The sequence below is a fragment of the Hesperophylax consimilis genome, chromosome 14 (assembly GCF_061612785.1).
Source record: "Hesperophylax consimilis isolate HC1 chromosome 14, BYU_Hcon_1.0, whole genome shotgun sequence".
Classification (NCBI taxonomy): Eukaryota; Metazoa; Arthropoda; class Insecta; order Trichoptera; family Limnephilidae; genus Hesperophylax; species Hesperophylax consimilis.
In genome coordinates, this window is record NC_142849.1 from 34,940,321 (window position 1) to 34,956,207 (window position 15,887).

Below are 15,887 nucleotides of genomic sequence, written 5' to 3' on the forward strand. Positions count from 1 at the left end.
TGAAAATATTTGCGCACATTTTTGGTTCACGGATAGCATTTATTTTAGTTCCATTATTGTTTATGACATTTATTGTAGATGTATAATTTTGGATCCAGGTAGAAATTTAAAACCCACTTGTTTCGCCAGAAATGTTTATTGCAGAAGAGGAAGAAAATTATAAATCAACCTATTTATTGACTTTTAGCAGGGGAGCATTTATGGCGACATCTATTGAAAAAACTATCAACTTATTTATTAATTTCAGTCCGTTGGAAAGGCAAGCATCTACACACAGAGACATCTATGCAAAGCCAACAAACTCCAATTTCTAACATAAACTCCCCCCGAAAAAAGGATTGGAGGTCATTTTTTCTGAAACAAACCCCAAAACATAAGAATAAAAATTAAGCAGCTAAATATCTACATATATGCCAAAATTAATTTGGAAGAAACAAAAATAGTAATTATTTACTATTACTGTTAATACAAAAAAAATTGATTAACAATAAATATTTGAAATAATAGGTAACCTATTTCTAAGCATAAGTTTAAACATAAGACTACTCTAAAAACGAAATGACAATTTCAAACTAACTAAAATTATACAAATTAATTATGAGATTAAAATTATTACTTTCGTTCAAATCAAATTCATGCAATTCACTAAGCTATTCTATACTATAATTTAACAACTAAGATAATTCCAATAACCTTGTTCTAACAGAAATCATAACAATAATCAAACATAAAACAAATAATATAGACAACACAACATGGAGCGCTGGTTTCCTGGTCATCCTTCTTAAGGGTTTGTGTTTTTCTATAGTTCATTACCACATTTATAATTAGTTTCTTCAGATGTATTTGTGTAGTTTGAAATTACATATAGCCAGCAGGCTATCTCGGTTTATAAGCGTTCATTTTTAAAGTGTTTTTTTTTTTCTTGGTATATACGGATCTACAATCCTTTTTTTTATTTTGTACATTTTTTATCAAACTCGCAAGTTTTATTGTTATCCACTTTTTTATGCACTGTTTTTACCTTTTATTTATTATTATTTCTTCCTTATCTTCTTTTAATTTATTATTATTATTTTTTATTTTTATTTATGATAATACACAAAAATTTTATATTGTTTTTATCACGAAACTTTTTATATTGTTTTGCACAAAACCTTTTTTTATTTTGCGCTTACTCAGCGTCTGGTCCGTTGGGTGGGGGTGTCGACATTTTCAACTCCTCGTTGTCATCTATTGGCAACAGACAGATCTTTGATATGGCCCTCTGGATGATGCCTTTCGACGTGATGATGGTCGCCACGCGAACTCTTCCATCAGCGCCAGGATGAACGGCGCTCACACGTCCCAGCCTCCAGTAGCAAGAAGGGACGTTGTCCTCCTTTATTACGACCATGTCGCCAGACCGCATCTGCCTTTGATTCCTATTGGTCCATTTGCTTCTGGTTTGAAGTTCTGCTAAGTACTCCTTCCGCCACCTCGACCAGAAAAATTGTACAATCTGGATTAGTTTTTGGTAATTGTTTAATCGATTGAATGTGATATGTTCCAAATTTTGTTCTGGAATCGCCGCCAAACTAGTTCCTATTAGAAAGTGACCGGGAGTCAAGGGATTAAGGTCATAAGGATCATTTGATAAGGGAGACAGTGGCCTGGAGTTTAAGCAAGATTCAATTTGACACAACACCGTATTAATCTCTTCATAAGTTAATGAAGCGATACTGGTTATTCTTTTTAAGTGATGCTTAACTGACTTTATCCCAGCCTCCCAGAGCCCCCCAAAGTTCGGCGCACGAGCTGGTATAAATTGCCATTGTATTCCTAATGTGGATAAATAATTATCAATTTTATCATTAGACATATTTAAAAAATTATAAATTTCTCTTAGTTCATTATTAGCCGCTTTAAAATTGGTTGCATTGTCCGAGAACATTTTGCTTGGTCTACCACGACGCGAGATAAACCTTTTCAAAGAGTTTAAAAAACTCTCTGCGCTCAAGGACAGCACAGCTTCTAAGTGCACGGCTTTAGTGACCATGCATACGAATAAGCAAATATATGATTTAACGCTATGTGATTTTCTGTGAATACCCGACTTTATTAATATTGGTCCACAGTAGTCCACTCCTGTTATCTGAAATGGCCTACATTCAGTTATTCTTTCAGCTGGCAGGTCGGCCATCAACTGCTGTTCGGATTTGGGATTACATCTATAACAAATTATACATTTTTTTATTATTTTTTTTACAATATTCCTTCCCTTAATCGGCCAAAATTTCATTCTAATCAACGCCAATAATGACTGCGTTCCCGAGTGTAAGTTCAAGTAATGATAGTGTTTTACAATTAACTCTGTTAATTTATGATGCGAAGGTAACAAAATTGGGTGCTGCTGGCCCTCGGTTACCATTTTACCTTTGGAGAGCCTTCCCCCCACACGAATTAGATCCCTTTCAATGAAAGGATCTAATGACTTTAGTGCACTATTCCTAGGTATATTACCTCCATTATTTAAAACTCGAATTTCGTCTCTGAAACAGTATGATTGCGCCCGAGATATTAATTTGTTTACTGAATTTTCCAACTCACTCACTGTCAATTTACTATAGCGGCGCTGCGAAGGGTTTCTACAATTAAAAATAAATCTATTAATGTATGCTGTTACTCTCTGTAATTTGGAAAAATTGGAATATCTATCAAAAATGTCCCAGTCCTGTTTCACAGCAGACAACAGTGCCGAGCTTGTTTTGATCTCTGGTGGATCAATACAAAATGAGTTGGAATTTGGCCAGCACGCTGAATCCAACGTCAGCCAATCTGGACCATGCCACCAAATGCTGGAAATTAATAACTGTGAAACGCCGATTCCTCTGGAAAGCACGTCTGCTGCATTGTCTTCTGACCGTACATGGTTCCATTGCTCCGGCTGACTGGTTTCCTGGATTTCCGCCACTCTATTAGCAACGAAAGTGTTCCATCTTACCGGCTGATCCCTGATCCAGCACAGTACTATTTGGGAATCACACCAGTATGTAGTAGGTATATCGGAAGTACATAGAGCATCTTTAATGTAGTTCACCAGTCTTGTCAGTAATACGGCTCCACACAATTCTAACTTGGGTAGAGATACACTTTTCAAAGGCGCTACCCGTGATTTGGACATTATCAAATTGGAGTACTTCTTACCCAATTTGTCAGTAGACACCATATAAACACAGGACGAATATGCCTTTTCTGAGGCGTCACAAAATCCATGTAGCTGTAAATTTACATGATCTTGACATATTATCTTTCTACCTATTCTTAAATTATTTAATTGAGGCAGTTCATTCACATATGCTTCCCATGTCTTCAACATATCATATGGAATAGGCTCATCCCATTGAAGCTTTGCCTGCCACAATTTTTGCATCAATAATTTAGCAATAACAGTAACAGGACCTATTAATCCTAACGGGTCAAATATGGACGCAATGCATGACAGTATTTGTCGTTTGCTATTAATTGGATTTTTTAATAACTTCACTGTGTATAGGAAATTATCCTGCTGATTGTTCCAAGACAGGCCTAATATTTTGTTGTCATTTGAATCTGTACTAATAATCATATCTGACATGTTTTCTTCCTTCGAACATAACGAGGGCAAATTCGACCGCCATTTCCTTAAGTTCATCCCAGCGGATGCCATGATGGATATTAGTTGTTCTTTAATTATTAAACAGTTTTCTTCAGTTTCATCTCCAGTAATTAAATCATCCACATAAAAATTATTCTTTATAATCTGACTGACCTTGTGGTTTGATGATATATTTTCATTTCCCAGCTGTTGGAGGCATCTAGTTGCCAAAAATGATGACGGCCCCAGACCGTAGGTAACGGTGTTAAGTCGATAATGCTGAATTTCCTCCTCCGGGAAATTTTTCCATACTATTCGCTGTAGATCTCTGTCTTCGGGTCGCACCAATATTTGCCTGTACATTTTCTCAATGTCGGCCGTTATCGCGTACTGGTGTTTTCTGAAACATATCAATTGTGCGGCTAAATCTTTCTGTAAAACAGGTCCTATCATGAGAGCATCGTTTAACGATATACCATTGGATGATTTTGCTGAACCGTCAAATACCACTCGAGTCTTAGTGGTAGTGCTCGATTCTTTCAATACTGCATGATGTGGCAAATAAAAATAACAATCTTCATTAGAAGGTGCTTCGCACTGGGTCATGTGACCCAAGTCTATATATTCCTGCATGAATTCTTTATATTTTTTCATCAGGTCAGGATTTGAAGAAAATTTCCTTTGCAAATTGCAAAGTCTTTTTTCCGCCATGGGCAGCGTTTCTCCCAACTGTTTAACACAGGGGCGCTGTGGTAAGCTTACCATGAAACGACCATTGTCATTCCTTTTATAAGTGTCCTTGAAAATCTCCTCGCACGCTCGCTCCTCATGGCTCCGGTGCTTCACCGGTTGGAATTCTTCTAATTTCCAGAAGTTTTCAATCTGTTTATGGATTATATTTAATGATAGTTGACAAGATTTTACTGGCCTTTTTATTTTTGTTGTGACGATGGGTCCTGACACCAGCCATCCGAATTCAGTTCTCTGTAATATGGGTCCTGAGTCTCCATTTCGAAGTTGATCTTGCTTCATAATTTCCCAAAAGATTTCCGCTCCGAGTAGCATATCTATGGAGCTTGTTTCATAGAAGGCAGGATCCGCTAACTGAAGACCATCAGGTATGTTGGCATCCTTTCTCTGAAAGGAAATTTGCGGCAGATGACTTGTTACTTCTTTCAAAACGAGACATTCTATGTCTCTTTCATACGGTGAATAGTTCGAGAAAATTCTTAAATTTATGCTATTTTTAATATTCAATATTTTGTTTTGGATTCCGGTAATCGGTGGTTTGCCCTTTTGGGTTTTAATTGCAACCTTGTTGCAAATTCTTCTGTTATAAAATTGGATTGAGAACCACTATCCAATAAAACTCTAGCCTTAATCAAATTTCCGTTATTATTCAACACTTTAATAACGGCGGTAGATAACAAAACAAAACTATTAGATATTTTCGTAGAGTGATTTGTAACTAAAGGTTCATTATTTGATGTTGATGGTGAATCCTTATCCTGAGACTTCGAATTATCTGTTTCCTTTTTTAAATGCAACAAAGTATTGTGCGAGTTATTTTCGCATATACGACAATTGTATTTACTTTTACATTCTTTTAGCTTATGACCCAAGCACAAACATTTCAAACACGCATTTACTTGACGTATCTTTATAATTCTATCCTTAGTATTTAATATTAAAAATTTTTTACAATTATAAACCTTATGATCGCCTTTGCAAATAATACATTTTGTCATTTGAGGCGTTAAAGAAATCATAGCTTCTTTTCGGTATTTGAAAGGAAAAGTTTTATTTTGATTAAATTTTCCTTCAGTAATCCCAGCAAATTCTAAAATCTGAACTCGATCTGATAAATATTTTATAAACTCTTTATATGTGGGTAGATTCTCTTTTGTGGCAAATACTTCCCAATGATGTCGAGTTTCACTATCTAGTTTTCGCGACAATAAATATATTAACATGATATCCCAATTTTCGGTGGGTATATTTAACTTATTTAACGATTTTAAATGTAATTCGGATTCATCGATAAGATTCCTTAATGCTACGGAATTTTCAAATTTTATTTCAGGCAATTTAAATAATGCTTCAACGTGCTTATGTATAATAATTTTTATATTTTGATAGCGAGAAGTTAACATTTCCCATGCAGTATGATAGTTCTCCTGGTTATTTGGAAGTGAGGTTAATAATTTAGCTGCGTCACCTTCGAGGCATGATCGCAGATAATACAATTTTTGAATAACTTCTAAAGATGGATTATTTTCAACTAAAGCAACAAAAGTATCCCGAAAATTCAACCAATTTTCGTAACTCCCATTAAATTTTGGCAACTCAAGTATAGGCAAACGTATGTTATGTGATGTTGTATTCTGAACTTTATTTAACAATTTATCTTTAGCCTTAGCAACAAGATTATAATATAAATTTTCAAATGCTTGCCTTTCTGTTTTGGTTAATTCTTCCGGCGAAATTGCTTCTATGTTATCTTGTAATGAGTCGAAAGTGTCTAAAATTGGTTCAAGTTTCTTCAATCTGACTTCAATTTCAGATTGCGACAAATTATCACCGTTTATATATTCATTGAACCTAGTTAATTTCGCCTTGCAAATTCCACGCTGGTTAATCAAAGTTTTGAGATCCATTTTTAAATATCAAGAAAGGAGGTATTCACAGAACGTATTGTCAAATGATAATCACTTGTAATCAATCACTACACGTGCACTGTCCTTGATCACAGAACTTTACTAACTAACCGATAAACAATGAATTTTATCTGAATTTTATAAATGCAACAGCTCGATGGCTGTCAAAAAGAAAACAATTTGACACTATTGTTATTCTCTCCACAATCTCCACCGCGCATGCGTCAGCTTGCTTCGCGGCTGGGTTGGTGTTTTTACCGACTCGCGGTAACTTTCGAAATTTAAACTAACGGATTTTCAAATATAACCGCTCGTAATAAATCTTTTAAGAAATTTAAAATACTGGCTTTGTATTCTAACTTCTTTTTATATTGTTGTAACAATTATTATTGCTTACTACAATTTCGATGATGGGTATGAAATCAATTCAAACAACACTTGGTAACAATCAGCCCGATTCAATTTTAAAACAAACAAAGAAATACGGCTGTGTAATAAATCATGCTCTCCTGCCTGGGAAAATAAGGTAGGTATATGGGATATGGTCACTTGCCCGTTTTTCTGAAGATCCCCTCTGATGTTGGATGTTGAAGATGTTTGCTGGTTCTTTTATCATCCGCGATTCAATCGATAATACGGATGCGGCACGAAGGTCCAATGTATAATTTTGGATCCAGGTAGAAATTTAAACCACTTATTTCGCCAGAAATGTTTATTGCAGAAGAGGAAGAAAATTATAAATCAACCTATTTATTGACTTTTAGCAGGGGAGCATTTATGGCGACATCTATTGAAAAAACTATCAACTTATTTATTAATTTCAGTCCGTTGGAAAGGCAAGCATCTACACACAGAGACATCTATGCAAAGCCAACAAACTCCAATTTCTAACAGTAGACTTATTTTTATTATTTTTATTCATTATTTCATTTATAGTGTTCCATGTTTTTTTAGGGTTTTCTTTTGTGAGGATTATTTTCTCCCTGTAATATTTTTCTTTTGTGTCTTTGATAATTTTAATGAGTTTGTTCCGGAATATTTTGTATTCGTTTTTTACTTGGCTATTGGTAGGGTTTTTTTTTGTGTCTATGAAAAGTTTTTCTTTTTTCCGGATAGATATGAGTAATCCTTGCGTAATCCATGGTTTGATTTGCCTTAATTTAGAACTTGGTTGATTATTTATAAAGGTTGTACAGTCTGCGATATGAGCATTTAAAGTTTCTTCAAAGAAGTTTGCGCACATGTCTGGGTTTTGGCAATTTAGTATTGAGGACCAAGATTCGTTACTTAATTTATTGTTTAATTTTACATTGTTCAATTTGGAAATTATGTTAATATTTTTTCTAGAGTCATTTAATCCTAAGTTTTTATTGAAATCATAAATAAAAATATTTGTATGGTGATCCGTTATATCATTTTTCCATATAATAGATTTAATTTTTTCTGTGTGTTTAATATTGCTCCATATGTGGTCCAGGCATGATGGCGATTGGTTTGCAAATTCTCTTGTGAAATTATTTACAAATGATATAAAGTTCATTTCATTCATAGCATTTATATAATCTGATTTATTTTTACAGTGGTTATTAGGACCAATATTAATATTTAAATCACATACAGGGGTTTTTCCAGTAATCTCCAGATATTCACTGTTGAGTTTGCAATCTGGGTACTTCATATTGTAGTTTTTACTACAGACAGTAAAGCATCTCGGGTATAGCTGCTAGGTAGTTCCACTACAATATTTTTTGGTCGACCTGAACTTTTGTTTGATTGAGGGGCACGATGACAAGCTAATATCTCTTCCGTCCGAATTGGGAATGAAACTGCTGAAAAAAGTTTTTTAAACAGGTTCACTGGATTTTCATTAGATTTCTACATTATTTTTTTGATTAAATTGTTCAACAGAATCAATTTTCTTCGTAAGAATTTCATTGTTTGTTTGGAGACGTTGGTTTTCGAAACATAATTTATTTATTGTTGCGGAATTTTCTTTGGCTTCTTTGCATAAGCGATCATATTCTGTTGATAGGAAATCAAGTGAGGTCTTTATTTCGTCGAGCATGACAATTTTTACTTTTGAGTTCAATTCGATTGTCACTTTACTAATATATCACTAATTTTTTTTATTAGGTTTGTTTCAGAGCTGCCATCAATTTATCGAGTGTATCATCGATGTACTTGGTGTATTGCAGAAGATCATCTTTCTTGAGTGGTTCGACATTGATATTGACATTCTGATCGGTTTTTGTTGAGCACCCATCTGAACTTTGCTTCGCCCTTGTGTTTTTCATGTTGCTGTTTTAAAATTCGTCACTATTGACCAATCACGAGGCAATGTCAAAACTATCTGTTTTGTTTACGGTGTTTGACTTTGTTATATTTTTAAATCATGATATATAACAGCAAGCACTCCAATGTAGAAAACTAATTGATTGAATTGTAAATTCATCAACTGATTTCAACTTTTACACACTTTAAGATGTGATTATTAGCAAATTCTTCTTGTTTCGTTGGATACATTGGGGAGCAAATTTCACTGTTGCAGATTAGACAGATGATCCATACTGAATGCGCATACGCAATCATATATGTATACTTTTAAATCAAATAATAATAATGATTTGGTTTACACTTAGAAAATACATATTTATTTTACATCGCATCAAAAATATAACTGATTTACAATTCCTTTTTTTATTTGTCATTTCTTAAACCATATAAAATAACTGGTTATTCTGACAATTAATTAAATCACCTTTAAATTGATAATCATTCAGGTTATTTATGGTTTGTACAGATTGGCATAGTTGTCGAATTATTATTTTATGTTATTATTAACAATACTTTTTTCTTTCCTTTTGTACTTGTTTTTTTATCATTTTTTCTTATATTTAATCTTTACACTTTATATCATATGTTATTCTTTATACTCTATAATTTATACTATATACTCTATACTTTGTACTTTATTATTTATGACGTACTCTTTAACTTTACATTTATGGCAGATCTATTTAACTGCACGCAAGGTAGGTACAAGAGGGCTATGCTATCAAATCTTTTCAATCAATATTAATTTAATCTAATTCTACCTTATTTGCACTATAGAAACTTATGTACTTGTATCTCTTGTTTACTTACTTGCTTACTCTCTAATGTCATTTCACAATCAAATGCCACGTATATTTGTAATTCTTTTTAAAAAATATTTCTACGATTTTAACTGTGACATGTAATCATTGTTTATGGTATATTTATACTGTTGATATTAAATAAATAAATAAATAAATTTATGTTAATAGAACATGTTGTGCCGTTTGTATTTAAATTAATACAAACACCATGTACAATGTGCCCTTAGAATGGGGTTCCACACAAAGGTGACATTTTCATTTTCTTTCATTTCTGTAAACAAAACTAATAAATAAAATGAATGCTTAAATTAATTACTCACCTACTATAGTCCAGTCAGTGGGGGATAAAAAAGGGCTCCACCTTGCAAAAGGTTAGGTAGTAGCGATTTTCACATATGTTGTTAAGATTGGGACTTTAAAGAAAAAAAAAAGTTTTCGACCTTGGGGGGGTCGAGCTCGATCCGCCATCTTGGATTGAAGGTGCCAAAATTTGGTTTTTTCAAAATAATTATGAAGTGGTTGATTTTACAACCAAATTGTTGAGAACAAACTAAAAGACAACTAATTTACCTACATTTTTTGCAAAAAGTTTTTTTTGTAAGTCTAATAGGTAACGAGTTACAGCGGTTGAAAGAAGAAAATTTTGACAAAAAATTGTAAAACTCCAGTTTTCTTGATAAATTTTGTACGAACATATTACACAATATCATTTTAACGTATTTCTACGTTACAATATACTTATATAGCATCATCCGTGTACTCGATGACGTTGATTTGTTATAGTGGGATCCTAGTCTACAGCTGACTTGGCAACACTGATTGAGTCCTGGTTACAGGACGTTGCCTGGATGCTCATGTCTGCAGATGTTCTTTTCGATGAAACAATGCCAGTTCAAGTTTCACAAGAACGATTTTTAGCCAATGAAAATAACAAAGTCCGTCTGATTTCGATGCTTACAAAGCAATTAATACAGGATGATTTTACAGTTAAGCAGGCTGAAGAAGATGCTGATGAGTAGTGTGGGCCGATTTTTTTTTCTTCAGAATTCCATTTGACGCTACTTATAAAAAGTTGTCTTTGTATCTAAAACATCAAAATAATATACTTTTAAAAAAATCAAAAAATATCTTAAGGCTCCACTTTGCCTTTAAAGTTGGAGAAAATATGCTAAAAATTAGTTTTTTTCAGTCTCATTATAAAGTATTCTGGATCAGTTTAATCATTTGCATTTATGAAATCTTCTTTAATTATGTATGAAGCTTTACTGTATATAACTAGAATCTTATTATTTTTGTAGAAATACGACACAAAAAGTTCCCGCCCGCAGTTCCTGTTTCAAAAAAAAAGTATCTCAATTTAAGGAAACAAGCTCCCGACTGTTCGATATTTGTTCTTGTAAATATAAAGACAATTATTGTACTTGTTCGAAAGCAAGGAAAGTTTCCCTTAAGAGGAAACCGGGTGGTGTTTTTTCCATACAAACGTATTCCTCATTTCCCTCTCTGGATTTTGACACTAGAGAAAATATTTTTTTTACATAATATGAATATTGACCGCAAGCGTGTCGGTACGTTTTGATTTTTTTGATAAGTTACTTTTTATAGGAGTTATAACCCTTAAAAAATTGTTAAAATTGCCTTTTTTTAACGCCATCAACAAACGTTCAGTATACAAATAAGACGATGTATTTAAAAAAAAGCAAAACGTACAGACATAGAATGTTTTCTTCCAATACATTTGGTAAAAAAAATCTTGGAAATCGGTTCAGTTTTGGAGTAGAAAAATGAGGACTACAAAACCTCGATTTTGACAATTTTATTTAGGTATTATCAGGCTGAGGTGCATGTGTCCCTTTCTCTCAGTATTCGGGGGTGAGGGGGGGCGGAGAGGGTTTTGTTGAATACGTATACAGTCAACGAAGTGATGTGACATTCTCAATAATTATATCGATACACTAGTCCACTAGTGTTGTCATGTCCCGAGTTATCGATTTTTTTTAAAATTATTTTTCTGTTTGGTGACTTATCTTGAGTGTGCCAATACTTACCGAGCTTATTTACTAAAGTTATTGTGACAAATTTTATTTGTTTACGTCAAATAAATTAATGGAAAAAAAAATGAAAAAAAAACACCTGTTACAGACAGACCCCGAGATGATTCCGTTCCGTATTGCCGAGTTGGATATGGAACACAAAAATTAATTAAAATATTTTTTGATAACTTTTGAAGGTTGTACTCAACATAATATTATCCCTTTATAGGACACTTTTTTTAAGATACAACTACCGAACCAAAAAAAAAACTTTTATATTTGACTATATATATTGTTCTAGATTTAAAAAAATTATATTTTACAAGAAAATGTGTGATGGTAAGTACATACACCACTGATCGTTTGATGGAATGCTGGTACAGCGTATGTTCAGTGGTACATGCATCTACCACATGTTGTTGAATCGATTATGTTATTATAATATCATATTATACAAATGAATATTGAAATCTATGTATAAGAGGCACCATATTGTTTATTGTGCTACATATTAGGTACATACACATAATTAGTTTAGTTTTTATTTTACTTTTTTAATACGTTATATTATTACAGAAAAATGCACTTTTGGGAATACCTCCCACATCACTTGACATTTTCAATCTTCTTCAATGATCTAATATTTTTTTGTTTTTAAACGCTTTATTGTAAAAAAAATTACTGTTTAACATCTACACAATGAAATTAAAACAATTTATGGTCCAGACCTTTCCCTCGCCGGTAAATTTCTTGGTATGCGACCGTCAATTATTTCTGGTAAAAGGCATTGGTGGTAGAAATTTTCTAACAGTGGAACGATTTTTTGCCAGATTTCATCGTCCCTCTCAATTTTTTCATACAGCAAACCTTTTGAACTCCACACAACAAAATAACAATAATTACGACGAGTAATATGTAACTGGCCTTGTACTTGGTAGAAGTAATTATGATTCCGTTTTAATGTTAAAGAATGGTCTTCCAATTTACAGTAATCAATTATCTTTTGTGCAATTCCCTCTTCTGGTGACATATTTGCTATACTATAAGGGCATTTAATTTCAATTATAGAATCCTCACCGATAAGGCCATCCGGACTTGCCGCTAAAAAGTGTTTGGTTTTATCGATAAATAGCCCACAAGCGGATACCTGCAAACTTGTTTTTTTTGAAAATTGCTCTATTGATAGGCTTTCATTTTCTTTTCCATAATTTGTGGCCATAGTTCCTTTGAATTGTGAGTACAGTAAAGAGTTTAATACTCCCGTAACTGAAGTTTTTTGCCGAAGCTTATATATTTTTCCAAAGTTATACGCCGTTATCCGCTTACGTCTTTCAATTGCCCACAGATTGTTATTGCTTTGGCCTACCGTATTCCGTTCGAGCTCTTCCTTATTCGTTGAAGATAATTCTTTGAGAAATTCCTCTTTTTTCGTTTCAAATATTTCAGATGGCATATCTGGTTCTAATTCCAATTGACCATAATTTTCATCGGGCCCTGTAACTTTTTTTTCTTTTTTCTGTCGTATTTTAATTATACTTTAGTTTTTTTTTTCGACACATTTGTGTATTCTCCTTCGAACGTCGTTTTCTCTCTATAAAGTGCTTCGTGTATTTGCCGGGACTGTGGCCTTGGATTTTCTTTTGTATTCTTGAATGGGTTGCCAATTCACTATTCCACGAAGCTACTGCTCCAAAACATCTTTCTTGGTAAGATCCTCTTGTAGTAAAATTTACCCTTTTTCCACCTATAAATTTGGCGATAACGTTGTTGAATTGCTCCACAGTGTTATTTGTCACGTCAATAATAAGACTTTCTGCATTTGCTATTAGAGACAATAAGAATTGTTGGATATCAGTCCATATTCCACAATCTCGAAGATCGCTTACTAAATTTGGATCATCAGTATACTTCTCCGGCTTGCAATAGTACGATGCACAATTTTTATGATCACCAAACACATGATTTGCGGTATTTTTTATGTCCATTTTCAAATTTTTTATTTTATCACTTTGTACTGTGTTTTCTTGCTCTTTCCTGTAATTTACTGCTCCAACTACAGCTCTTCTCATGCGTAAAACGTTTGCTTCAACCTTTTTCCTTATATGAACTGGTACAAAGCCTTTAGCGTTGTTGGTTTTTTTTCCAAGTGCTTTCATTTTGTTGCAAAAATTGCGGAGTAAGTGATTTTTGCACTCTATTTTATGTACAATAAGGTTAGGACCATATGGCATTTGTTGCATTATTTTTTTCGTGATGATGGAGTCGCCATCACCAACTAGTTTGTTAAATTTCAATCCATGCATTTCCATGCTTCTCGAGAACCCTTCTGCTATAATGTGGGCTTCCATGGCATGAGCTCGGAGCAGGCAGTCACATGTATATACCTACGCACAAGTTGCGATGTGACTGAGATGATGAGTCAACAGCAGGCGCTCTAGTTGCGAGTTGCGACATGACTTTTTTATGTGTGCAGCAACCTGTATACACGCACCCAAAAGTCTGATTTACTTGTGCGTGTGCAGAAGATGAGCTCGGAGCAGGCAGTCACATGTATATAACTACGCACAAGTCGCGATGTGACTGAGGTGATGAGCGAACAGCAGGCGCTCTAGTTGCGAGTTGCGACGTGACTTTTTGTATGTGAATACCGCACAAGAGTCCGAACTGCTCCCGTCTGGAGCCAGTGAGACTGTGGATTCCCCAATTGGCGACTTAATTGGACTAGTATTACAAAACCCTGTAAGCTGATAGCTGATTTGGCCGTAACTAAGTCGCCGCGTGTATCATTATTTCTCCAGACAATTATTTTATATTATATTTAATTAATATTCTTTTTAATGAATATTATTTTTAATATTGTGAAACAACATAAATTAATTAAAATCAATTTACTTGCGCACGCCGTGATTTGAATCCGAGACCTCCGGACTCGAAGTCGAGAGCCTTACCCCTCAACCACGGAGGCAAAATAAATGTATCTACGTACATATTTGTAGTAAGTAATAATAATAATAAAGTTAAGTACAATACAATATTAAATAATGTAGACCTCGCTATTTTATTACGAATATGTACCTAGGCACCTACTTAATTTTTGGAATAAATGAATAACAGTAAATGAAATAATAAGAACTGATCGCGATAATTTGACGCGGAGTCGCTATCCGGCGCGGCGCGACGTTTCGTGCTTCGAACACCTGCAGCCACGCACACACACGCATTGGGGTTCACCAATACACCGATAGCGCTTTTGCTGTGTCCGCTGAGATGAACGAAATAGAAATAATTTTTACAAATACCTATCGTTAAAATTTCTCGGCGCTCCTGCGCGCTCTTAAAGAAAAAAAGTTTTTGGAACACCAAAGAGGTGAGAGAAAAATGTTCATCGGCAGTGTTGATACACCGACTACGAAACAAATGGAAAAATTTATGAAGAGAAAGAGAAAAGATCTCACTAAAATAAAAGACCAGGTGTGTGAAAAAAAATAATTTGTAGACACTGTATCATTATCTTCCACTTCAATATAAAAATCATCTTCTCCAATCGCAAAATCAAGTAGGTTACTGACTAATACCACTGCTTTTCCGACGACCAGCAAATCTCCATCTTTTATATTTCTCTCCAAGATCTGTGACAGGTTCAGGATATCGGATCGAGCTGGTGCAGCAATCGCTTCTGCCGTTTTTAATGATTGCAACATAATAACGCGGGATAATACTAATAAAGTAATAGATAAAAATAGACTGCGTCACGCATGTCTGCGTACCAGATCTATACTCATGAAATCAAAAACTTGGGATAAAGTAAGTGGATTATTTTTTGATAGTCGAAAGGACAAGACTTTGGTTAGTATAAAAAAAGGACAGAAATATTATAAAAGCACGGTACTTGAAGAATACGTATCGTTAATCGTGGAACCAGGATCTCATTTCTTGACCCATATTACCCCTAGATCAGGCACTGCCGTTAATATAACCAAAGCAATTATAGAATACTTTGCTTGTCAAAACATTTCACTTGACCATTTAAAAGCAATTGGTTGTCATGGTACAAATGTTAACACGGGAACAACTGGTGGTGTGATTCGAACGATGGAGAGAGACTTAAATCCACTACAGTTGCTGATCTGTCTTTTTCATTGCAACGAGCTGCTTCTACGCCATTTGATTATTAAGTTGGATGGCACAACTACTGGACTTCGTGCTTTTTCCGGCCCCGTAGGTTCGGCTCTTCATAATTGTCATAATTTGCCGGTTCAATCTTTTTTAAATATTGATGTGGAGTACTCGACCGATGTCCTGCATGCTGATTTAAGCACCGATCAAAAATACTTGCTTGATATTTTCAAAACAGTTCCCAGCGGACGTCATCCTGATATTGCCAGAATAAACCCAGGAGTGATGTCACATGAACGATGGCTTACTACAGCGAGTCGTATCCTAC

The 15,887-nt window shown here is 34.2% G+C and overlaps 2 protein-coding genes across 47 annotated transcripts in view; both read right to left on the reverse strand.

Moving 5' to 3' along the window:
• LOC149418217 (uncharacterized) overlaps positions 1 to 15,887 on the reverse strand; it is a 598,424-nt gene that overhangs the window by 447,144 nt on the left and 135,393 nt on the right. The window lies entirely within an intron of this gene.
• On the reverse strand, positions 661 to 6,598 carry LOC149418221 (uncharacterized). Its single transcript, XM_089639800.1, has 2 exons — positions 6,071 to 6,598; positions 661 to 2,210 (listed from the first exon to the last, which is right to left on the reverse strand). Exons 1-2 carry the CDS (start codon positions 6,271 to 6,273, stop codon positions 1,175 to 1,177), a joined length of 1,239 nt encoding a protein of 412 aa, XP_089495926.1. The 5' UTR covers positions 6,274 to 6,598; the 3' UTR covers positions 661 to 1,174.